The 24,140-nt window shown below is 49.2% G+C and overlaps 1 protein-coding gene and 1 long non-coding RNA gene across 5 annotated transcripts; one reads left to right on the top strand and one right to left on the bottom strand.

Moving 5' to 3' along the window:
* Positions 1-113: 113 nt before the first annotated feature.
* On the top strand, positions 114-22,400 carry Rcc1 (regulator of chromosome condensation 1). Of its 4 annotated transcripts, none has more exons than XM_090335444.1 (12): positions 114-198; positions 1,268-1,386; positions 12,734-12,815; positions 13,244-13,351; positions 14,199-14,386; positions 15,120-15,299; positions 17,208-17,304; positions 17,394-17,516; positions 18,493-18,648; positions 18,864-18,983; positions 19,322-19,474; positions 21,008-22,400. In XM_090335444.1, the coding sequence occupies exons 2-12, from the start codon at positions 1,276-1,278 to the stop codon at positions 21,181-21,183; spliced, it is 1,494 nt and encodes a 497-aa protein (XP_090191570.1). In that variant the 5' UTR covers positions 114-198; positions 1,268-1,275; the 3' UTR covers positions 21,184-22,400. The 4 variants fall into 4 exon arrangements, with proteins under 4 accessions (XP_090191570.1, XP_090191572.1, XP_090191571.1 ...); XM_090335446.1 differs by having other exon boundaries at positions 1,268-1,400; XM_090335445.1 differs by lacking the exon at positions 13,244-13,351.
* On the bottom strand, positions 2,480-5,690 carry LOC150062229 (uncharacterized). Its single transcript, XR_016535871.1, has 3 exons — positions 5,550-5,690; positions 4,223-4,335; positions 2,480-2,662 (listed from the first exon to the last, which is right to left on the bottom strand). It is a non-coding gene; the product is annotated as an uncharacterized LOC150062229 (long non-coding RNA).
* Positions 22,401-24,140: the final 1,740 nt, after the last annotated feature.

The following is a 24,140-nucleotide window of genomic DNA, read 5'->3' as shown; positions in this document are numbered from 1 at the left end:
AAGTTTGCCCAGGTTGTATTCCACCTTCAAAATTCCTTGCTGCATTGTGACTTAAGAGTTGGTCTCACATGATGTGTCATAATAGAAAATCCTTTTAAAGCTCTGCTCTGCCTGCCAACATTTTGAAGGTCAAGGCTCTGAAGGATGGGGACAGATGGGGAGCCACCTACTAAATATGATGGAGCAGGTTTGTGGCAAGTATGGGCCTCTAGTTATTCTGGTCATATGTGCCTTTAAGTGAAGGGTTGGTTCATTCTTTTGCCCATATGCTGATCCTTGCTGGTCTGCATAGGCATTTGATGGGACCCGCTCAAATACAGGGTCTGTTATCTCCCGTGAAGTTTTGGGGGCCATTATAGTGCTTTGTTCCTGAGCCATACCGTCATTGCCTTTTCCCCATTTGTGTTCGCTGAACCACTCAGACATAGGCACAACTAATGGTCTGGGATAAGTCCCTGACCTACTCTTGCCTACGGCCCTACGTTTGTGAGATGAGAAGGCAGAATGGTCAGGCTTATGGTAACTCATGCATGTGATCCTCAGGAGGCTGATTATTTGATTGGTTGGATGGTGACTTAAACAACTTGGGGAAAACGCCCAGGATCAGAGTTCCAGCCCCTTGACTGGTAAAGGTCAGAATTAGCTCAGCAAGACTGGAGAATGATAGGCCTGGAATCTGAGGATGTAGCTGAGTCAGCATGCTGTACCATCCTGACATGCTATGTCCTGGGTTTCATTCACACAGTCCGGGTTCCCTTACACTGTATGTGTTTGTTCTGTGCAACTTGGTTGACGTCCTCCAATCTCAGGTCAAAAGACTTGTGATGGCTGGGAGTTTGGCCTTGTGGTAGACTGCTTGCTTTTGCCTAGCATGCATGAAGACCTGGGATCAATTCCTCGGTACTACATACATAGAAAAAAGCCAGAAATGGTGCTGTGGCTCCAGTGGTAGAGCTCTATCCCTGAGTATGCCCAAGGACAGTGCTTAAGCCCTGAGTTCAAGCCCCAGGATTGGCAAAAAAAAAAAAAACTGGTGTGTGACAGCGTCTTATAGAATTGGGTAGTCAGGCACTGTGGCTCAGGCTTATAATCCTAACTACTCAGGAAGTTGAGATCTAAGGATGGCAGTTCAAAGCCAGTTAACTACAAGACCAGAAAGGTAGGACAGTCTTGAGCTGAAGAGCTGGGCACAGGTTCAAAGTTCGAACCCCATGACCACAAAAATAAAAACGAAAAATGAGTAGTAATAGCCATTTTTATAATTAAGCCATGTGAATGAATAAGACCTGTAAGGAAGACAGCAGAGAGATCAGAGATCCCAGAGTCAAAGCTTTGAGAAGCTTCACAGGATATCATCCAAAAAAGGAATCCACGATGGAAGCAGAGGTAAATTTAAACAGGTAAGAGACTAAAGAGGCAATGATGGGCGTGCTTTCGGGTGGGCACATAAATCGGAGGAAAAATTCACTTGGGAAGGCTTAGTGGTAGGATGCTTGAATAGCATGCGTGAAAGAAGCCCTGGGTTCAATTCCTTAGTACCACATAAACAAAAGACCAGAAAGTGGTGCTGTGGATCACGTGGTAGAGTACTAGCCTTGAGTAATAAGCTCAGGGACAGTGCCCTGGTCCTGACTTCAAGCCACAGGACTGGCACAAAAAACATGGGCACTGGTGACTAATACCTATAATTCTAGGTACTCAGGAGGGTTTGAAACCTGGCAGGCAGGAAAGTTCCATGAGACTCTCATCCGCAATTAATCATCCCCCCAAAAAAAGCCAGAAGTAGAGCTGGGTCAAGTGATAGTGATAGCTACCCTGACCTCAAGCCTCAAGCACGAGGGCTGGGAGTTTGGCCTAGTGGTAGACTGCCTAGCATGCATGAAGACCCGGGTACCACATACATAGAAAAAAGCTGGAAATGGTGCTGTGGCTCCAGTGGTAGAGCTCTAGCTTTAAGAAAACCCAGAGTTCAAGGCCCATGACTGGCAAAAAAAAAAAAAAAAAAAGTGGATCAAAAAAATAAAAGGTGGGGGGCCGGGAGTTTGGCCTAGTGGTAGAGTGCTTGCCTAGCATGCACGAAGACCCTGGTTCAATTCCTCGGTACCACATACATAGAAAAAAGCCGGAAGTGGTGCTGAGGCTCAAGTGGTAGAGCTCTGGCCTTAAGAAAGTCCAAGGACAGGGTTCATGCCCTGAGCTCAAGCCCAGGACTGGCAAAAAAATAAATAAATAAAAGGTGGTACTTATACACAACTGAATTTTAATCATCTATTAGAAAGAATAAGGTGTCATTTGCAGGGAATTGCTAGAAAAAAATGTTAAGTAAGCCAAACTCAGCAACAACTGGTACATGTTTTCTCTGATATATGAAAGCTAGATCTGAAGTATACTGGAGCATGATAAATTACAAAGGACAAACAAAAAACAGGAGGATACTCCTAAGGTAGGAACTCAAAAGCATACCTCTGAACATTTAAAATACTATTTATTGAATTCCAGGGCTGGAGTTTGGCCTAGTGGTAGAATGTTTGCCTACCATGTACAAAGACCATGGTTTGAGTCCTCAGTACCACATGCATAGAAAAAGCTGGAAGAGCTGCTGTGGCTCAAGTGGTAGAGCTCTAGGTATTCCAAGGACGGTGCTCAGGCCCTGAGCTCAAGCCTGGGATTAGCCAAAAAAAAAAAAAAGTACTCATTACCTGCCTTATGAAAGAGCAACCCCTTTGTATAACATCTTAATAACAATGAAGTAATATTTAAGGGCTGGGAGTTTGGCCTACTGGTAAATGTGCTTGCCTAACATGCACGAAAACCCGGGTTCAATTACTTGGTACCACATACATAGAAAAAGCCAAAAGCAGTGCTGTGGTTCATGTGGTAGAGTGCAAAAAATAAAAAGCCAGATACAATAGTTCACACCTATAATCCTATCTACTCAAGAGGCTGAGATCTGAGGATCAAGGTTCAATGCCAGCCTGGGCACTAAAGTCTTAGTTCCTGTGAGACTCTTATATCCAATTATGGCACTGTGGCTCAAGGGGTAGGGTGATAACATTGAGCTAAAGAGCTTAGGGACATCACCCAGGCCAAGAGTTCAAGTCCCATGACTAACAAAGAAAGAAAGAAAAGGTCAAGCCCCAGGACTGGCAAGAAAAGAATAAAGGATATCTTTTATTTAAAAAAAAAAAAAAAAAAAAGGGGGGCCGGGAGTTTGGCCTAGTGGTTAAAGTGCTTGCCTAGCATGCATGAAGACCCGGGTTCGATTCCTCGGTACCACATACATAGAAAAAAGCCGGAAGTGGTGCTGAGGCTCAAGTGGTAGAGCTCTAGCCTTGAGAAAGTCCAAGGACAGTGCTCAGGCCCTGAGCTTAAGCCCAGGACTGGCAAAAAAAATTAATTAATTAATTAAAAAAAGGGGTGGGGAGAAAAGAACATCGATCTGGGCTAGGTATGATGGGGGATGTCTATAATCCCAGCACTTAAGAAGCTAAGGCAAGAAGATGGTAAATTGAAGAGCAGCCTGGATTACATAGAGAAGCCCTATCTCAACTTCCTGTGTGTGTGTGTGTGTGTGTGTGTGTGTGTGAGATGGGGTCATGGGGCTTGAATTCTGGCCCTGGGCCCTGTCTGAGCCCTTCAGCTCAAGGCTATTACACTACCTCTGGTGCCAAAGCCACACCTCCCATTTTCTAGTGCTCATCTCTAGATGAGTCTCACAGTCTTTAGTGCCCGAGCTGGCTTTGAACCACCATCCTCAGATCTCAGCCCCCTGAGTAGGTAGAATTACAGGCATTAGCTACCACACCTGGCTTCAACTGTTTTGTTTTGTTTTGTTTTCTCATGTTCATCTAGAATAACTTTTGGAATCTTGGAATCAGAATTAAAGTGAAACACAGAAATTACTTCCCTACCTGGCAAACTGCAGATATAATCAAATGGCCTACCTAGCGCTGGTGGCTCAAACAACTGTAATCCCAGCTACTCAGGAAGCTGAGATTTGAAGATCAGGGTTCAAAGCCACCTTAGGCAGGCAAGTACATGAGACTCTCATTCCAGTTAACCACCAAAACAGCCAGTAGTTTAGCTGTGACTCAAGTGGTAGAGCACTAGCCTTGAGTATAAAAGCAAGAATTTTGATTCAAGATCTAAGTTGTCAGGGTGGTCAGAGCCTGGTCTACCTTTCCCTGTTGCCTCAGGATAGCACAATATCCATCGTACTCACCACAGGACCTGTAATATGTGGCATGTTTTTCACAAGCTTCTTGGGCTCTCCTCCCTCCCTCTTTCCTTCCTTCCCTGTGACTGCAAATGCTGCCTCTTCTGGGCTGCCTCTTCCTGCATGGAAATTTGTTTATCAGTCCAGAGGTTTGATCTCAGGGCCCCTAGAGATGTTCCTGAACACTTTTGCAGATGTCTAGTACTCTATCGTTTTTGAGCAGAAACTCCACTTCCAGTTTTCTGGTGGTTAATGGAAATTGTTTCACAGAGTTTCCTGCCCAGGCTAGCTTTGAACCACAATCCTCAGATCTCAGACTTCTGAGTAGCTAGGATTATAGAGCCACCACACCAGTGTGGCATGCTGTCTCTCTCTCTCTCTCTCTCTCTCTCTCTCTCTCTCTCTCTCTCTCTCTCTCTCTCTCTCTCTTCTTTCTCTCTTCTTTCTCTCTCTCTTTCTTTGAGGGGGGGGGCATTCCTGGGGCTAGAACTGTAAGCCTGTGCACTGTCCCTGAGCTCTTTAGCTCAAGGCTAATTCTCTGCTACTTGGAGCTTCAGTGCCACTTCCCCTTTTCTGGGGGTTAATTGGAGATAAGATTCTCAGAGACTTTCCTGCTCAGGCTGACTTTAAACTGCAATCCTCAGATCTCATCAGCCTCCTTCCAGAGTAGCTAGGATTACTTGCCTGAGCCACTGGTACCTGGTGAGCCTTTTTTTTCTTTTTCTTTTTTTGCCAGCCCTGGGGGTGGAACTCAGGGCCTAAACACTGTCCTTGGACTTTCTCAAGGCTAGAGCTCTACCACTTGAGCCACAGCACCAGTTCCAGCTTTTTCTAGGTATGTGGTACTGAGGAATGGAACCTGGGGTTTTCATGCATGCTAGGCAAGCACTCTACCACTAAGTCAAACTCCCAGGGCTTTTTTTCAGTTTTGTTTTGTACCCAGATTTGGAGTTGAACTCAGGTTCTGGGCACTGCCCTTAACTGTTTTGCTTCGGGCTAGTCTTCTACCACTTGAGGCACAGCTCTACTTTCAGCTTTTTGGAAGTTAATTGGAGATGAGTCTCATGGACTTTCCTGCCTGGGCTGGATTCAAACCAGGATCTCAGATCTCAGCTTCCTGAATAGATCAAATTACAGGCGAGAGGCACAGAGACCCTCTGGAGGCCAGGCAAGATCAGAGTGGAGGAGTCTTTGGGACTTCTTGAAAGCTTCAGTCCAGAAGACTAAGAGGACACCAACTCACCTGCAAACTGTCACTGTCCCTCCCTTTTCTGTTGTTAGAAGGTCCATGGGCCCTTTTATTTTGTAGACCCCCACTGGCCAAGGTGCTTACCTAGGTCTATAGGAGCTGGAGGGCTTCCTTGTGTCTGCTGGGGAGGACTGGAGAATTTCACATACCTGAATGCTATAGCAAATGGAATGATAAAGGCTTCCTCTGGCCAGTCTTGCAGAGGCAGCCACTGTTACTAGGCTTATTCCTATCAGAAGGGCAAGAAGAAGGGCTCAGGTCAGGAGTTTGGCCTAGTGGTAGAGAGCTTGCCTAGTATGCACAAGACCTGGGCTCAGTTCTTCAGTACCACACACAGAGAAAAAGCCGGAAATGGTGCTGTGGCTCAAGTGGTAGAGCTCTAGCCTTGAGAAAGCCCAAGGTACTAAGGGATCAAACCCGGTTTCCATGTTAGGAAGTACTCTTACCACTAGGCCAAACTACTGCCCCCCCAACCCCCATTTCCCACTTTTATATGTGGGAGAGCTGATTGTGGAAATTTGGTTACAGCAAATTGGTATTAGCAGGATACGTGGCTTTCCCTGGGCCAACAAAGGTCATGATCATGTCTGCCCTTGTAATTAGTACTCTTGAGACTATGACCACTGTAGGATTTTAAATTTTTGTTACCAAACTGGGTGTGGTGGATCATCTCTGTAAATAGCTACTCAGGAGGCTGAGATCTGAGGATGGTGGTTCATTCAAAGCCAGCCAGGGCACTAAAGAACCTGAGACTCTTATCTCCAATTAACCACTAGAAAATGGAAAGTTGGGCTGTGGCTCAAAGCGTAGAGTCTCAGGGACTATGTTCAGGCCCAGAGTACAAACCTCATGACCCCCCCAAACACAAAAATAATAAAATAAATAAATAAAATTTGTTCCCCAAGCTGAAGGTCTTTAGAAGAATGTCAGGGTTGTACCAGGAGTAATTACAAGACCAAGAAGGGCAAGACTATACATCATCTTATGACAGGATTCTTGGGACTGATCATGGATCAAACACATGTAGGTAGAGTTTATACGCCATCCCTTCAAGTGCTGGCAGGTAGCGATACATGCCTTTAAAAGTTGAAGATGCGAGTGATGGGGCTGGGTGCAGTCTCCAGGTGGACACCAAGTGGATACTAAAACCTGACTGGATGGGACAGACACCATGTTGAAAGGGGCAGGCAATGGCTGCAGATCCCAGTGAGGCCTGTTTGGAAATGGGAAAGAAAATGAGGAATTTTTTTTCCAGTCCTAAGACTTGAACTCAGGGCCTGAGTACTATCCCTGAGCTGCTTTTGCTCAAGGCTGGCACTCGGTGCATATCTAGCCACCTATGAGCCTTCCCAGAGAAAAGAACTGTCATGAGTAAACCGGGTGAAATATGGGTTCTACAAGCCGTCCCTCTGTTATGTGGGACAGGGTGGTCATGGCAGTGCCAAAGGGAAGTTTCTTTGATTCCTGTATTAAAAGGGAAGAGAGGGGGCTGGGAGTTTGGTCTAGTGGTAGAGTGCTTGCCTTGCATGCACGAAGACCCAGGTTCAATTCCTTAGTACCACATACATAGAAAAGTGGTACTATAGCTCAAGTGATAGAGCTCTGACCTTGAGGAAAGCCCAAGGACAGTGCTCAGGCCCTGAATTTAGTCCCCAGGACTGACAAAAAAAAAAAAAGAAAGAAAGAAAAGGGAGGAGGTAGCAACGGCCCTGGGGCAAGGTGCTCATCCTCTAACTGTTGGGTCCATCCAGCCGACTGGTGCAAATCCAATCTGGTGTCCCAATGACGACCCCAATGCAAATCCCTGCTTTTCAGTGATGTTCAAAAGGAATGGTGGTGAAAGGTGGGGGAGTCTAAAAGTAGGGGCTTGCAATAAGGCTTTTTGTAGCTTTGTAAATGGTAAAATTACAGAGGAGGGGGGGAAGGAGGGGCTCCTTCTGAGGGGTCTTTGGCTGCCTTGAACAGAGGGTGAACCAAAAGATAATAGTTGGCACCAGGATCATGGCATAGTGGTAGAGGATTTGCCTAGCAGGCACAAAGCCCTGGGTTTGATTCTGCGTGCGGTACCACATACACAGAAAAGGCCAAAACTGGTGCTGTGGCTCAAGTGGTAGAAAGCCCAAGGACAATGTCCAAGCCCTGAGTTCAAGTACCAGGACTGGCAAAATAATAATAATGATAAAATAAAGTTGGGTATCCTGGGGCCGAGAGTTTGGCCTAGTGGTTAAAGTGCTTGCCTAGCATGCATGAAGACCCGGGTTCGATTCCTCAGTACCACATACATAGAAAAAAGCCGGAAGTGGTGCTGAGGCTCAAGTGGTAGAGCTCTAGCCTTGAGTAAGTCCAAGGACAGGGCTCAGGCCCTGAGCTCAAGCCCAGAACTGGCAAAAAAAAAAAAAAAAAAAAAAAAGGACCCCGAGTCCCCAGAAGAGATAGTCATTTACCCAGGAGATATGTGGCTGGATGTGGGGGAGATCTCCTCGCTGGTCCCCTGGGTGGGCCTGAGCCTAGCACAAGGTCCCCGCAGCTCAAATTCCCAGGTCCACCGGAGGAGCCAAGATCCGAGTCATGGCACCCAGGAAAGCTCCAGCCCAGAAGACCACGAGGACACCAGGTCACCTACAGTGAAGTCGGGAGGGCTGCGGTGGCCCTGTCTGTGTGCAGGGGAGTATTTTCTGCAGCTGGGGGCCTTGAGCGGGAAATTGCACGGGGAGGAGGGTAGCGCTCTGCAGTCCCAGCAGCAGGCTTCGAGATAACGAATGGTTAGGTCTGGCCAGATGATCTGGTTTCGGGGACGAGGCTGAGGACCAAGATGGAGGACATCAAGTCAAAATGGAGGAGGCTATGTTGTCTTGATTGGAGTTTCCAGTACTCAACCCGTGTGTGGCTGGGTGGTTGGGGAAAAGCCGGGCCCCGGAGCAGAGCACCGCAGTTCTGGGGGCGGCCGCCAGGGGGCGCCGGGCCCTCTGGTTTCCTTTCGGGCCGAGGTCGGGGCCCGAGGCCTGCAGAGCGCATGCTCCGAGACAGTTCGCGGCCCGGCGGGTGAGCGCCGGAGTTGGTAGCGGCGGCTGCGCCCGAGGTAGGTCGCGTCGAGGTGTACGGCGAGCCCAGGGGTGGGGGCGGGGCAGAGACGGGGCGCCGGCGTCCCCGCGACGCGTGGCGGGTCCGGGGTGGGCGCGGGGCGCGGCCCGCGAGCGTCCTGGTCGCGCAGCGCCGCCGCCACGTGAGGCGGACGGCGGGACGCCTCGCGGGGCGGCAGCGCGTGGCTCCGGGATCGGCGGCTCCGCCGGGCCGCGCTTCCCCGCCCCCCTCCCGGCCGCCGCGTCTCCCACGTCCGCCCCGCGGCGCCCGTGCGCGCGCAGGCGGGAGATTCAAACGGCCCGATCGCGGCGGGCCTGGGTGTGCGCGGCCGTGGGGGTCCCCAGCGACCCGAGGGGCCCCGCGGGCCGCGCGTGGCTTTGTCCGTCACCAGATGGGAGAAAGCTGGGCTCGGGGAGAGGGGTGGCGGTGGGGCAGGGGTCCTCACTCCCCCCTAACTGGTTAAGGTGCGTCCTGAACTCCGGCATCAACTCTTTGGGGAAATCAACCAAATAGTGTGCGAGTGGCTGGTGGCCTGGGCCGCAGGGGAAGGGTTGGGGAACAATGGTGACCTGGGCGGGTCCTCGTGTGGCGCCTGCCGAAGCGACTGTCCTGGGGAAAGGTGCTGTGTGTGGAGGTCATAGCTCCTGTCCAGTGTGGTCCCCACAGTATGCCTGATCGCTGTGTGTTGGCAAGTCATCCATCCATTCATCAGAAATGAATTGAGGGGTCCTGGCCACGTGTGACTAGTGCTTTAGCACAAGTTTAATGTATGGGTTCTCCCCGGGGATCCTCACCCCAGCTCCCAGGGGGTCCAGGCAGGGTGCTTCTTGATAGAGATTCCATGCAAGAGTAGTCACTGGAGTGTGTGTGTGGGGGGGCGGCGGTGAGCAGATCAATGTCATCTAGGCAGGATGTATGCAAAGACTTGGGTGAGTGTGGTGGTCAGATGCCTGGAAGTCAAGGGTAGACAGGGCTAGGCAGAGCTCCCCCCCCACCCCCAGGGCCTCTGCAGTATGTGGAAAGGTGAATTAGAACTTCATGTTGTGGTTTCAAAGAAAAGGATGCCATCCTGTTGCTAGTCAGGTCTCCATTGGCCTCCCTCTCAATCCTCTTCAGCCTTAGTGTCCTCATCTGTAAAACGAAGGGAAAAAGGCCGTGCATATCCCATCATTTAAGTAAAGCATTCATTCTAACATCTAGTGGAAGCTTGGTTCTTCCCCAGGGAAAAATGAACACCAAGGCCTGAGCCTAAGCTCCCTGTACTGGGAGGCCAGTGTGGGGCGCCGTCGGTGTGAATTGTGCCAACTCTGTGCCTAGCCTGGCAGTGACGTAGCAGCAGCTCAGCAAGTGTTTGTTGACAGGCGAACCATCTCTATATCACACAAAGAAGTTCTTCAGCCCCTGAGTCTGGCAGGCAAGTTCTGCCTCCTAGTGTGTGTGGGGGCTGGGACAGCTGCTGTGGTTCCAGAGAGCTGCTGTGCTCTTCACAGGAACCAGTCTGTGATGAGGTCACAAGTGGCAGGCTGTGATGTCTGCCTACCTTTATTCAGACTGGGCAGCTCCTGGCCTGGTAGGGAAAGGTCAGGAGATTTGACCTGGATGGAGCACCTTCCCCTACTGTCCAATATAGGTCCTGTTCATGGAAGCTGACTCCAATCTGACTTTTTTTTTTTTTGCCAGTCCTGGGCTTGAGCTCAGGGCCTGAGCACTGTCCTTGGACTTTCTCAAGGCTAGAGCTCTACCACTTGAGCCTCAGCACCACTTCCGGCTTTTTCTATATGTGGTACTGAGGAATCGAACCCGGGTCTTCATGCATGCTAGGCAAGCACTTTAACCACTAGGCCAAACTCCCGGCCCCTCCAATCTGACTTTTTATTTGTGACTGTCTCATTCATCTCCCAGATTGTTAATGTCTTTTGGTGGGGTGGGGTGGGGAGGTAGAGGGGTGGTGGTGGTACTACTGCAGTTTTTTGTTTGTTTGTTTGTTTTTTGCCAGTCCTGGGGCTTGAACTCAGGGCCTGAGCACTGTCCTTGGACTTTCTCAAGGCTAGAGCTCTACCACAGCACCACTTCCAGATTTTTCCTATGTATGTGGTACTGAGGAATCAAACCCAGGCCTTCGAGCATGCTAGGCAATCACTCTACCGCTAGGCCAAGCTCCTGACCCTACTGCAGTTTTGGGGGTTTTTGTTTTTTGTGGATCATGGGGCTTGAATTCTGCCTGGGCACTGTCCCTGAACTCTTCAGCTCAAAGCTACCACCCTACTCTTGAGCCAAGCCCCACTTCTTGTTTGTTAGAGGTCCTTTTGTGCCTGGGCTGGCTTTGTACCTTGGTCCTCAGATCTCAGCCTCCTGAGTAGCTAGGATTACAGGCTTGAGCCACTGCGTCTGGTGTACTGCAGTTGTTTTTTTTTTTTTTTTTTTGCCAGTCCTGGTCTTGGGCTCAGGGCCCAAGCACTGTCCCTGGATTTTCTCAAGGCTAATGCTCTACCACTTGAGCCACAGCACCACTTCTGGCTTTTTGCTATGTATGTGGTACCGAGGAATCAAACCCGGGTCTTCGTGCATGCTAGGCAAGCACTCTACCACTAGGCCAAACTTCCGGCCCCTTGCAGTTTTAACTCATTATCAGTCCTGGGGCTTTAACTCAGGGCCTGAGCACTGTCCCTGAGCTTCTTTTGCTCAAGGCTAGCCCTTTACCACTTGAGCCACAGGGCCATACCATCATTTTCATTAGTAACTTCCTGTACTTAGTATTTTGGGCTTCACTAGAAGCCAGCTATCCATTCTGGTGTCTGGTTTACTAAGCGGGCTACTAGAAAGTCTGAGGGTCAGGGACTAACTGCAAGGACACGGGGAGGGAGAGGGATGGGGCGTGATGCTTGTGGTCAGTCTACCACTTGGACAGAGAAGGACACTTGTAGCTGTGCCTGTGTGTTATCTGGGGCAGGCCATAGTAACACCAGTGTGGATTTATGGAACCCAGGCCTCAGAGCCAATCTCCCAGCCCAGTGTGAGCTCTCCCACAGAGGTGTAGGCTCTGTTATTACCCCATTCCACTGAGAAGGAAACTGATTGAAGGTTAGCTTGAAGGCAAGGCAACAGTGAAGAACTGCCTCCTGGGCTACACTTGAACCTGTAGCTGCCCATTTCCACAGCGTTGCTAGGCCAGAGCAGGGAACCTTAGATTTAGTCAGCCTATCAATAAAGATTTTCCTCTATGCTTTGGACACAGTTTGGGTGAGGTTGGGACTGACAGCAGGGCAGACACGGGAAGATCAGTGAAGGAGTTGAGGTTTTTTTTTCAGCCACCCTAGAGCCTACCATATCCAAACCACTTTGTCACCCTTTGGTGATTTCCTTTCCCCACTGTGTAACACTTCAGCAGGGCATGGTGTTACATGCCTGTACTCGGAGATACTTGAAAAAGACCAAGGCAGAAGGATCAGGAGGGGTCTGATGTTAACCAGGGCAAAGTTAGTGAAAAGTGAGACCCTATCTCAGAAACCAAATATAAACCAGTGCTTCTGGCTTATGCCTGTAAACCTAGCTATTTCAGGAGGCTAAGATCTGAGGACCCATGGTTCAGAGCAGCCCAACTGGGAGAGCCTGTGAAATTCATTGATAAACTACCCGAAAAAGCTGGAAGTGGAGGTATGGCTCAAGTGGTAGAGCTCTAGCCTTGAGAAAAACTGAGGGACAGCAGTCAGACCCTGAGTTCAAGCCCCAGGACTGGCACCCAGAAAACAAAACAAAACAAAAGGTCTCATGGGGAGCCCGGAGCATGGCCTAATGGTAGAGTGGTAGAGCACTAACAAGTGATTGACTTTTCTGCCCAGGCTGTCTCCAAGCCTCAGTTCTCTAGCTCTCAGCCTCCTAAGTAGCTAGGATTGTAGGTGTGAGCCACAGTGGCCAGCTTTACCATATCTTTTCTTCCTCTTCTTCTTCTTTCTTCTTTTTGATAGTCCTGGGCCTGAACTCAGGGCTTGAGCACTGTCCTTGGGCTTTCTTAAGACTAGCGTTCTACCATTTGAGCCACAGCACCACTTCTGGCTTTTTCTATGTATGTGGTACCAAGCAATTGAACCTGGGTCTTCATGCATGCTAGGCAAGCACTCTACCACTAGGCTAAACTTCTGCCCCAGCTTTGCCATTTCTGACATGTAATATTTGGTTTGGTGTTTCAGGATACAAAGATGCCACCCAAGCGCATAGCTAAGAGAAGGTCACCCCCAGAAGATGCGATTCCCAAAAGCAAGAAGGTGAAGAGTAAGTTGACCTTATTCTCTCTCTGGCTATGATTGGCTTCTTGTAACTGTGCTGAACAGCTTGGGTGTCTGGGGTTAGCGGAAGGTATCCTAGAGCTCCTTGAATCCCACCCCTTGGAAATCAGAAAAGGGACAAGGACTTGGCTAAAAGCACTGTGGGCAGTGCCGATTGTAACATTGGCTTTTATTGGCTTCTAGATGTAGGTTCAAGTCCTGGGCTTAGTTATTCTCTAGTTGCTAGTTGTCCACTTCATTAATGGGGCTGAGAGGGGCCAATCCCTCTGGGATGGTGTCTTGGCATCCTCTGAGGGAGGTGGTTATGGTTTTCTCATCCTGTGACCCCCACAATGGGACAGGAACAAGAGAAAGCCACCCCCAGTCTGGGAAGGGGAGGCGGACCAGCGCTCAGACAGTGTCTGTCTTTTGCAGACTCTCGTAACCAGGCAGTGCGGGCCACTGCCTCTCGCCGTGGTCCTGGTGTCCTCTCCAGCCAAGGTCCCTGCAGGCCGAGCCCTCCTGACCAGAAAGTCCGACCAGGTGGCTCCCTGCCCACTGCACATCTGCTGCAGTGGCCTGCAGCTCAGGCAGCTGTGGCAACATCCCAGGGGAAAGACTAGACGCCATTGGCAGTCCAGGGCTGCGGGTGACGTTCACTGGCTAGCAGAGGGCTTTGTGTTGCCCACTTATTGGCCCACACCTCTCCACGAATGCTTCTATGAATCCTCATTACTCCTTCCCTTTCCTCTTTAGCTGCTAGTGTTCTGGGGAGAGGAACAGAAGGGGCTGCAGATCTCAGCCTGATTGCTGGATATGGTGACCTGTACCTGTAATCCCAGCACTTGGGAAGCTGGGACATGAGGATTACAAGTGTCAGGCCAGCATGGGTCTCAAATTAATAACAAAAATCACAGGAATGGGAGTAGGGTGGAATTTGGGGACTGCTTGATCCAAGTCATTTCTTGGCCTTGGCGCAAATGCTACTAGAGTTTATTGAAGAATTTACTATTTTGTGGCCCTGCAGTTTGTCTCCTGAGAGGCTTTATTCCATTTCCTATAAAAGAATAGTGAAAGGGAAACATTAGTAGAGTAAGCAGTTAATGAAGGGCAACTATTATCTGATTCCAACTGTTGTTACCCTGACTTCTGACACCAATGTAAGCTACCCAGGAAAACCTAGATAGATTGGTTTCTCAGTATGAAGTGTCTCCCTGTTTCCACTTCCTCCCCCCAAACCCTATGGTTTTCACAGCTAAGGAGAGTTAGGTTCAGTATGATGATAATAGTGCCTGTGGCAGCCCAGCTCTGTGTGATTCCAGAGCCTGTGAAAGGCCCCACTTCTCTCCTTCATCCTGCACACTCAGGGGCTGTCTTCTCCGCCCCTCAGTCTCACACAGGTCCCACAGCACAGAACCGGGCTTGGTGCTGACACTGGGCCAGGGCGACGTGGGCCAGCTGGGGCTGGGCGAGACTATCATGGAGCGGAAGAAGCCAGCCCTGGTGCCCATTCTGGAGGATGTTGTGCAGGCCGAGGCGGGGGGCATGCACACTGTGTGTCTCAGCAAAAGTGGCCAGGTAGGTTGGAGGTTTGGTATAGGTTGGCTAGGGAGGTGAGGGTTGGACATTTGAACTAAAACTTCCCTATGAAGATGGAGCTGGCTAGCTAAGCAAGAAGTGCCCTGAACAAGAGCAGACTTTACTAGGCGCCAATGGCTCACACCTGTAATCCTACCTGTTCAGGTGGCTAAGATCTAAAGACAGTGATTCTAAGCCAGCCCATTCAGGATAGTCTGTGAGACTCCATTAAATTATGAAAAATCCTTAGTAGTAGTAGTCCTATGGCTCAAGTGGTAAAGTGGTAGAACACTATCCTTGAACAAAAAAGGCTTAGGGATAGTGTCCAGGCCCTGAGTTCAAGCTCCAGGACTAGAGCGCACACACACACACACACACACACACACACACACACACACACACACACACACACACACACACACACACACACACACACACACACACACGCCTTAAAGCTGGGCACAGTGGCTCATGCCTGTAAACTGTAAACCTAGCTACTCAGGAAGCTGAGATCTGAGGATCATAAAAGTCTGTGTGACTCGTATCTCCAGTTAACCACTAGAAAATGGGGAGTGGGAGTGGGGCTGTGGCCCAAGGGATAGGGCAGTAGCCTTGAGCTGAAGAGCTCAGGGACAGTGCCCAGGCCCATAGTTCAAGCCCCATGACCCACCAAAAAAAAAAAAAAGTAGCCTTAGAGCTCAGACTTGGCACTAATGTAGCTTCCTGGGCATAGGTTTACTCCTTCGGCTGCAATGACGAGGGTGCCCTGGGAAGGGACACGTCATTGGAGGGCTCAGAGATGGTCCCGGGGAAAGTGGAGCTGCAGGAGAAGGTGGTGCAGGTGTCAGCAGGAGACAGTCACACTGCAGCCCTCACCGAGGATGGTCGAGTCTTCCTTTGGGGTTCCTTCCGGGTAAGCAGAACTGACTTCCAAGTATGAAAATCCAATTCCCTAACCACATTTTGCTTCCTTACCGGGGGAGAGAGAGAGAGAGAGCTGGGGTTCAGATCCAAGTGTCTGACTTTATGTAGGTCTGTCTGTATCGCTGTTCCAGTGCATGTTTTGAGAAAGGGATGCTTAGGTATGCCTTGGGGTTGTAGCCAGGAAGTTGCTGTTTTCACCTTTACTGCTTCCCCTTTCTTCCTTCCCAGCCCTTTTCCAGACTTGCCAGAGGCTTAGTGCAGGGAGTTCTAGGATAGGAATTGTCACACCTGTTTCCAAAGCAAAGGAGTGCAACTCAAAAATGAGCTGTGTTGGCTGGGAATGTGACTTAGTGATAGAGTACTTGCCTAGCATGCTTGAAGCCCTGGATTCGATTTTTCCATGCCACATAAACACAAAAGGCCAGAAGTAGTGCTGTGGCTCAAATAATAGAGTGATAGCCTTGAGCAAAAGAAGCTTAGGGACAGTGCCCAGGCCCTCTGAGATCAAGTTCCAGGACTGACCAAAAAAAAAAAAGAACTCTTTTTCTCTGGGACTTAGCTGGTTTTAAAACATTGTAAAAATAAAGGGGTTGCTTGGCATGGTGGCTTGTGCCTGTAATCCTAGCTATACAGGAGGCTGAGATCTGAGGATTGCAGTTCAAAGCCAGCCTAGACACTAAAGACCCTGAGACTGTTACCTCCAATTAACCACTAGAAAACGAAGTGGTGCTGTGGCTCGAGGGGTAAGGGCAGTAGCCTTGAGCTGAAGAGCTCAGGGGTAGCTCCCAAGCAGAGAGTTCAAGCCCCACAACCAACACAAATAGAATAAAATAAAGGGGTCAAGTTGGTATAGTGCCACACCCTAAAATCCCAGTACTCGGGCATCGCCAGCCTGGGATATAAAATGAGTTTCTGTCTCAAAAATGGAGAGGAGAAGCCGGGCAGTGGCTCACGCCTGTAATCCTAGCTGCTCAGTAGGCTGAGATTTGAGGATCAAGGTTCAAAGCCAGCCTGGGCACAAAAAGACCTGAGACTCCAATTAACCTCTAGAAAATGGGAAATGAGGCTTGGGAAGTAGCCTTGAGCTGAAGAGCTCAGGGACAGTGCCCAGGCCAAGTTCAAGCCCGAGAACCCACAAAAATAAATAAATAAATAAATAAATAAATAAATAAAATAGTGTGTGTGTGGGGGGGGGGGAATAGATAAGTAGAGCTGTGACTCAAGTAGTAGAGTTCCAGCCTTAAGCCAAAAAGCTAAGGGACAGTGTCCAGTCGGAACTGGCACCAAAAAGCAAAGCAAAAACTAAAGGCAATGCAATGAATATTTCCCTATCACAGTTATTTTGTGTTTTGGTGCTGGGATTTGAAGTCAGGGTCTTGTGCTTTCTAGGCAGACACTTTTAACACTTGTGCCAGTCCAAGGTTATTTAAATGTTTCTTTTTTTTTTTTTTTTGCCAGTCCTGGGGTTGAGCTTAGGGCCTGAGCACTATCTTTGGACTTTCTCAAGGCTAGAGCTCTACCACTTGAGCCTCAGCACCACTTCTGGCTTTTTTCTATGTATATGGTACCAAGGAATTGAACCCGGGTCTTCATGCATGCTAGGCAAGCACTCTACCACTTGACCAAACTCCCGGCCCCTATTTAAATGTTTCTATGGTACATTTCCTACTACATATAAAAGTGGTTAGGATGGCTTACTTACTCCCTTCCCCCCATCTGCCTGCCACACAATAACAACAGTAAAAGATTTTTGTCAGACTTATTTGTCTCTACTTGTGTCTTTTCTCCCTGCTATTTGAACACAGTTCCCAGAACACTTGTGATTCTCCTGGTGAGCATCTGCTGCCTAACTCTGCACCCCGTCCACCATCCCTCACTGCCTTTTGCCCTCTTGTAGGACAACAATGGTGTGATTGGGCTATTGGAGCCCATGAAGAAGAGCATGGTGCCCGTGCATGTACAGCTGGATGTGCCTGTGGTAAAGGTGGCCTCTGGTGAGTCTCTGGTACCAGCTACAGGATGAGCTGGACGACCTTGTTCTGGGGAGGCTCAGTGTTAACCTCTACCTTCCTGCCACTTGTAGGAAATGACCATTTGGTGATGCTGACAGCTGACGGTGACCTCTATACCTTGGGCTGTGGGGAGCAGGGTCAGCTGGGCCGTGTGCCTGAGTTATTTGCCAACCGTGGTGGACGGCAGGGCCTTGGTAAGTAGCTTTGGTACCTAAAGTGGGGCAATACAGTAAGCTATCCCCTTCTCCTCCCCCATGCCCATCCCTGGTCTCCTGGTGGTGGAGGTAGAAGGCAGGCCTAATTCAGACGGACTTACAATGTGGTCTCAAACTCAAGCCAGGTGCTGGTGGCTCATGCCTATCTACTCAGGAGGCTAAGATCTGAGGATCGTGGTTCAGAGCCAGCCTAGGTAGGAAAGTCCATGAGTTTCCTATCTCCAGTTAACCACTAGAAAATTGGAAGTGGTGCTGTGACTCAAAGTGGTAGAAAGCTAGCCATGTGCAAAATAGTTCAGGAACAGGACCTAGGTTTGAGTTCAAACTCTAGGACTGGCACACACACACCTCAAATTCAACCAGGCTCTTGTTGCTTACACCTTTAATCTTAGCTACACACACACACATACACACACCAAATTCAACCAGGCTCTTGTTGCTCACACCTTTAATCTTAGCTACTCAGAAGGCTATGATCTGAGAGTCTCAGTTCAAAGCCAACCCAGGCAAGAAAGTCCAAGAGATTCTTTAATAGTCACCAAAAGCCAGTAGAGGTGTGGCTTAAGTGATAGAGTGCCAGCTTTGAGTGAGAAGGCCAAGGGACAGTGCTGAGGCCCTGAGTTTAAAGCTTCCTCAGGCTGTAGAGACCACCTGCCTTAGGTCTGTTTGGACCATGTCCTGCTCCTTGGCCTACTGGTTCTGGGCCCCTGGATGTGGTTTTCTTTGTTTCACCTGCCTACATCTAACCCTGCTCACAGGTTAATGAGTGAACTCCTCCATGCAGACTTCACCTGCCATGGCTGGGGACTGGACCATTTATGCTCTGGGTTTCCTCTTCAGTAAACTCAGGATACAAATGCTCAGTCTTTTCTTCCAAGGGAAGTATAAAGAGACTGAGGGACACAGAAGAAAGCCCTCATAACCGTCATGTGTGTCTGGCCTTCTCTGCCTATAGAACGACTCCTAGTACCCAAGTGTGTGCTGCTGAAGTCCAGGGGGACCCGAGGCCATGTGAGGTTCCAGGACGCCTTCTGTGGTGCCTATTTCACATTCGCCATCTCCCGAGAGGGCCATGTGTATGGCTTTGGCCTTTCCAACTACCATCAGCTTGGTGAGTTCTAATCCCAGCATTGAGTGAGTGTGACTTAGTGACCTGGGCTCTAATGCTGGCTCCACCACTCGTTCATTGGGGTACCCTAACCCTCAGAGATACCCTTGTATCTATCACATGTAAAGTAAGAATATCCATATTGAGATGAGGGTGTTCTCATCACGGGAGGGCGTTGAGGAGGGCAGCTCCTGGAACATCTGCATTCCTGCTGGCAGGAACGCCAGGCACAGAATCTTGCTTCGTACCCCAGAATCTGACATCCTTCAAGAATTCTACCAAATCCTGGGTGGGCTTCTCTGGTGGCCAGCACCACACAGTCTGCATGGATTCGGAAGGTAAGACCTTCTCAGTTTTGAAGGTGGAGTGTCACTGGGCCTGGCCTGGCTGGGTACACTAGGCCCCATGGTCCTTGAAATCTGGATCTGTTCTATGGGTTGGGCCAGACTTGGGTCCACAAGGCATTTCTTGTGCTCCAGAGGCCAGGGCTTCCAAGCAGGAACTCCACTGGGGAGCTACATGAAAGTTCTTGCTGGGCTCTGGTGGCTCATGCCAAGATTACCCTGACACCTTGGAAGTGAGGACAAGCTCTCAAGGACATGAGGATGTCCCTGGACAACAGCTGCCCTGAAGCATGTCCTGTGCTACTGCTCATCTCTTCCCCTTCCTCTCACAGGAAAGGCATACAGCCTGGGCCGGGCTGAGTATGGGCGGCTAGGCCTTGGGGAGGGTGCTGAGGAGAAGAGCATACCAACCCTCATCTCTAGGCTGCCCACTGTCTCCTCTGTGGCCTGTGGAGCCTCTGTGGGATATGCCGTGTCCAAGGATGGTGAGTGGGACTGCCCCCTCAATGTGCTTGGGGTGTGGGGGTCAGGGTGCTTAGACTCCCTGTGACATCACTGTCCAGCACAGTCCCAGTCCCAGAAGGGCTCTGGCAATGGCATTGCTTTGCTTCTGACTCAGAAATTGTCTTTGAACATTAATCATTGCAATAGAGGGTGTCAGAATGAGGGGCCCAAGTGGGGACAACCTATAGACATTGGGCTACAGAGGTGATTAGTCTGAGATTATCTGGGGAGAACTGGGGAGGGGGGTGTCAGTCCTTTATATGACTGACTCGTCCAGTCCCACAGGTCCTGAGCATGGGTTCAGGGAGTGAATTTTGTGTTCCATACCTATGAGTAAAAAGTGTCTGACAGTATGGAATAGCATCATAGCTGGGCACAGTGGCTTATACCTGTAATTCTAGCTACTTAGGAGGCTGAGATCTGAGGATTGCTGTTCAGAGCCAGCCTCGGCACTAAAGTCTGTGAGACTCTTATCTCCAATTAACCACCAGAAAATCAGAAGTGGCTCTGTAGCTGAAGTGGCAGAGCAGTAGCCTTGAGCTGAAGAGCTCAGGGACAAGGGCCCAGGGCCAGAGTTCAAGTCCCATAGTAGCCTTGAGCTGAAGAGCTTAGGGACAAGGGCCCAGGGCCAGAGTTCAAGTCCCATGATCGACCAAAAGGACATCGCGCGCGTGTGTGTGTGTGTGTGTGTGTGTGTGTGTGTGTGTGTGTGTCCGTCCGTCCTTCCATTGGTCCTGGAGCCTGAACTCAAGGCCTGCATGCTGCTGTCCCTGACCTTTTTTTTTTTTTTTTTTTTTGCCAGTCCTGGGCTTAAGCTCAGGGCCTGAGCACTGTCCTTGGATTTTCTCAAGGCTAGAGCTCTTCCACTTGAGCCTCAGCACCACTTCGGCTTTTTTCTATGTATGTGGTACCGAGGAATCGAACCCGGGTCTTCATGCATGCTAGGCAAGCACTTTAACCACTAGGCCAAACTCCCGGCCCGACCTTTTTTGCTTGTACTAGTCCTCTACTACTTGAGCTCCGCTTCTGATTTCTTTAGTAGTTTTTTTTTTTTTTTTTTTTTTTTTTTTTTGCCAGTCCTGGGCTTGAGCTCAGGGCCTGAGCACTGCCCTTGGACTTTCTCAAGGCTAGAGCTCTACCACTTGAGCCTCAGCACCACTTCCGTTTTTTTTTCTGTATATGTGGTACCGAGGAATCGAACCCGGGTCTTCGTGCATCCTAGGCAAGCACTTTAACCACTAGGCCAAACTCCCGGCCCCTCTTTAGTAGTTTTATAAGAGATTAGGGTCTTATGGACTTTCTTACCCCAGCTGGCTTTGAACTTTGATCCTCAGATCACAGCCTCCTAGGTAGCTAGGATTTAAGTTGTGAGCCACTGGTGCCCAGCTTAGGACATCTAGCTTCTACCAACATCCCTGAACTGCCAAAGGCTGAGAGCTTCCAAATTCACCCCTGTGTCCCAGCTTCTCATTGTCAGAAAGCAAACTTGTAGCTGCCTCTGCTTCTCTTGGCAGGTCGTGTTTTTGCTTGGGGCATGGGCACCAACTATCAGCTGGGCACAGGGCAAGATGAGGATGCCTGGAGCCCCGTGGAGATGACTGGGAAACAGCTGGAGAACCGGGTGGTCTTATCTGTGTCCAGTGGGGGCCAACACACGGTCTTACTAGTCAAAGACAAGGAACAAAGCTGACTTCCGGCCTGACTTCTGGCTCCCTCCCTGCCTCACAGAACAGGGAAGCAAAGACAACTGTGGATTCCTGAAGGCCTCTCCCCGGCCCTCAGTGCTCTGTCATCTCCTGCCTTTTCCCCATCAACAGAGCAGAGTCCTTTTCCTCTTTCTTCTTTCTGGAGTCATCCTGGAATCTGCAGGATGAAGCTTGGGATGGGAGAACTTAGACCTGTGTGATTGGGTAGACCTCTCTTCCCACTTCCTACCTCCCTCCATCCTGGCTGGCCTTGGCTTTACCTACCAAAACACCAAAGCTTTCTTCTTTAGGTGTTTGGTACCTGCACTGTGAGATGTTTGGGGCTCCATCAAGTCCCACTTCAGTCACATGCCACTCAGCAGACAGCTGGGACAGTCATCTGATCCCACTGGCATAGACCTATGACTGGGCAATCTGGAGAAGGGCAGGGCTAGAAAGCTGTGGGAAACCCCAAGCCAAATATTTGGCTCTAAACAGGTGTCCACGGGGCAAGACAATATATTCACTTGAAGAAAAATGGCAGCTGGCTGTTCTCCCAGAAGCACAAAGCACATTCTTGTCCCCAGGAGGCTGCCTGTGTACTCCTTCATCCACGTGGCTCCACTGCAGCAACCAGGAAACCATGCAGGGCAGGGCAGGGCAGGGCAGTCAAAGCAGGTTGTTCACTGGGAGAGGGGGAAAGGGGTTTGTAAACCATGTGGCTGTACAGGGGTGAGTGAGGAGGGGGGCAGAGGCTGGTCCTGAAGGAATCAGCATGTACAATGGCTGAGAAAATAGTTTTGATTTTTTTTTAACTGTAAAATATTTTGGAGGGGAGAGTGAAATCTTTTAATAAGTGAAATATTTTAATAAATTTAGAGTTTTATAGAAAGGCTACTTGTTTTCTACATACTCCCTGCTTTTTGAGGGAGTGCCTGCCAAGCCATGTCTGTGTACTAGCTGTTCAGTTTGAAGCATGTGAAGGTGCTGGAGAGTGCCTGTTCTTAGCCAGCTGTTCAAATCCACCGGAAAGGTGGATGATTCAAGAATCACTAGATTTTCTTTTTAATGACTGTGTAATAGTAGATGTGATGTCAGATCTCAGTTTCCTAAGTAGCTGGGATTACAGGCATGAGCCATGAGCATCCAGCTAATATTCCTTTGTTTGTTTGTTTGTTTGTTTCCTTGTCCTAGGGCTTGAAATAAAAACTTGGGTGCTGTCCCTGAGCCTCTTTGTGTTTAAGGCTAGTACCCTACCACTTGAACTGCAGTGCCATTTTCTTTTTTTTTGCAAATCCTGGGGCTCGAACTCAGCGCCTGGGAACTGTCTTTGGGCTTTCTCAAGGGCTATTGTTCTACCGCTGGACTGCAGTGCCACTTCTGGCTTTTTCTGTGTATGTGGTACCAGAGAATCAATGTAGGGCTTCATGCCTGCTAGGCAAGCACTCAACCACTAGGCCACAGTCCCAGACCCCCAGCTAATATTCTTTCTTTTTTTTTTTTTGTGGGTCATGGAGCTTGAGCTTGGCCTGGGTGCTGTTCCTGAGCTCTTCAGCTCAAGGCTACTACCCTACCCTTGACCCAAGCCCCATTTTCTGTTTTCTAGAGGTTAATTGGAGATGAATCTCAGGTTTTTTGTTCCCTGGCTGGCTTTGGACCTTGATCTCAGATCTCAGCCTCCTGAGTAGCTAGGATTACATGCTTAAGCCACAGCACCCAGCCCCAACTAATTTTTTTTTTTTTTTTTTTTTTTGCCAGTCCTGGGCCTTGAGCACAGGGCCTGAGCACTGTCCTTGGGCTTTCTCAAGGCTATAATTCTACCACTTGAGCCACAGAACCACTTCTGGCTTTTTTTCTATGTATGTGGTACCAAGGAATCGAACCAGGGCCTTCATGCATGCTAGGCAAGCACTCTACCACTAGGCCAAACTCTTGGCCCCTCAGCTAATTATTTTTATAGTACAGTCTGTGAAATGCCTGTGAATATATATACCATTTTCAACAGCTGATATTTAAGCATTGGTTACAGGGCTGGGAATGTGGCTCTTGTATTTCCGAGGTCCTACTAGGTGTAATCCCTAGCAACAATAAAAAGTAAAGAGTAATGATATAGCAGTTTATATGTCATTTGCATTTTTAACAATAATTTGAGCAACCAAATCAGTTAGTCTGCACAATACAGCGGTCACCTGGTATGTGGAGTTGTTTTTTTGTTGTTGTTTTTGTTTTTAAATTAAACTGTTGGGCCAGGAGCAGTGGTGGTGTGACTCAACTGGTAGAGCAAGTTATCAAAGGCCTGAAGGCCAGGTATGGTTATGCATACCCATAATCCCAGCACTTGGGATGCTAAGCCAGGAGGATCTTCAGTTCAGACAAGCCTGACCTGCATATTGAGAAGTTTTTGTCTCAAAAATTAAAAGAATTGGGGGTTCAGCTTAGTGGAACAACACTTACCTGGCAAAGGCAAGGCCCTGAGTTGGTCCTTAGCTCATAAGAAAATAAAAGTATATGTAAACTGGCACTGTGGCTCACGTCTGTAATCCTAGCTACCCAGGAGACTGAGATGGGGAAGTGGGGCTGTGGCTCTGGGGTATAGCCTTGAGCTATACAGCTCAGGGATAATGCCTAGGCCCAGAGTTCAAGCCCCATGACCCACCAAAGAAAAAAAAAACCATATATATATATATATGTATGTATATATATATATATGTGTATGTGTGTATATATATATATATATATATATATATGTAACAAGAAGGTGCTTTTTGTTTTTTTTGCCAGTCCTGGGCTTGAGCACTGTCCTTGGACTTTCTCAAGGCTACCACTCTACCACTTGAGCCTCAGCACCACTTCCAGCTTTTTGCTATGTATGTGGGTACCGAGGAATCGAACCCGGGTCTTCGTGCATGCTCGGCAAGCACTCTACCACTAGGCCAAACTCCCGGCCCTTTGTGGGGTTTTT

The sequence above is a fragment of the Megascapheus bottae genome, chromosome 6, assembly GCF_031878675.1.
Source record: "Megascapheus bottae isolate mThoBot1 chromosome 6, mThoBot2.hap1, whole genome shotgun sequence".
Lineage (NCBI taxonomy): Eukaryota > Metazoa > Chordata > Mammalia > Rodentia > Geomyidae > Megascapheus > Megascapheus bottae.
This window is presented reverse-complemented; position numbering and strand designations above follow the sequence as displayed.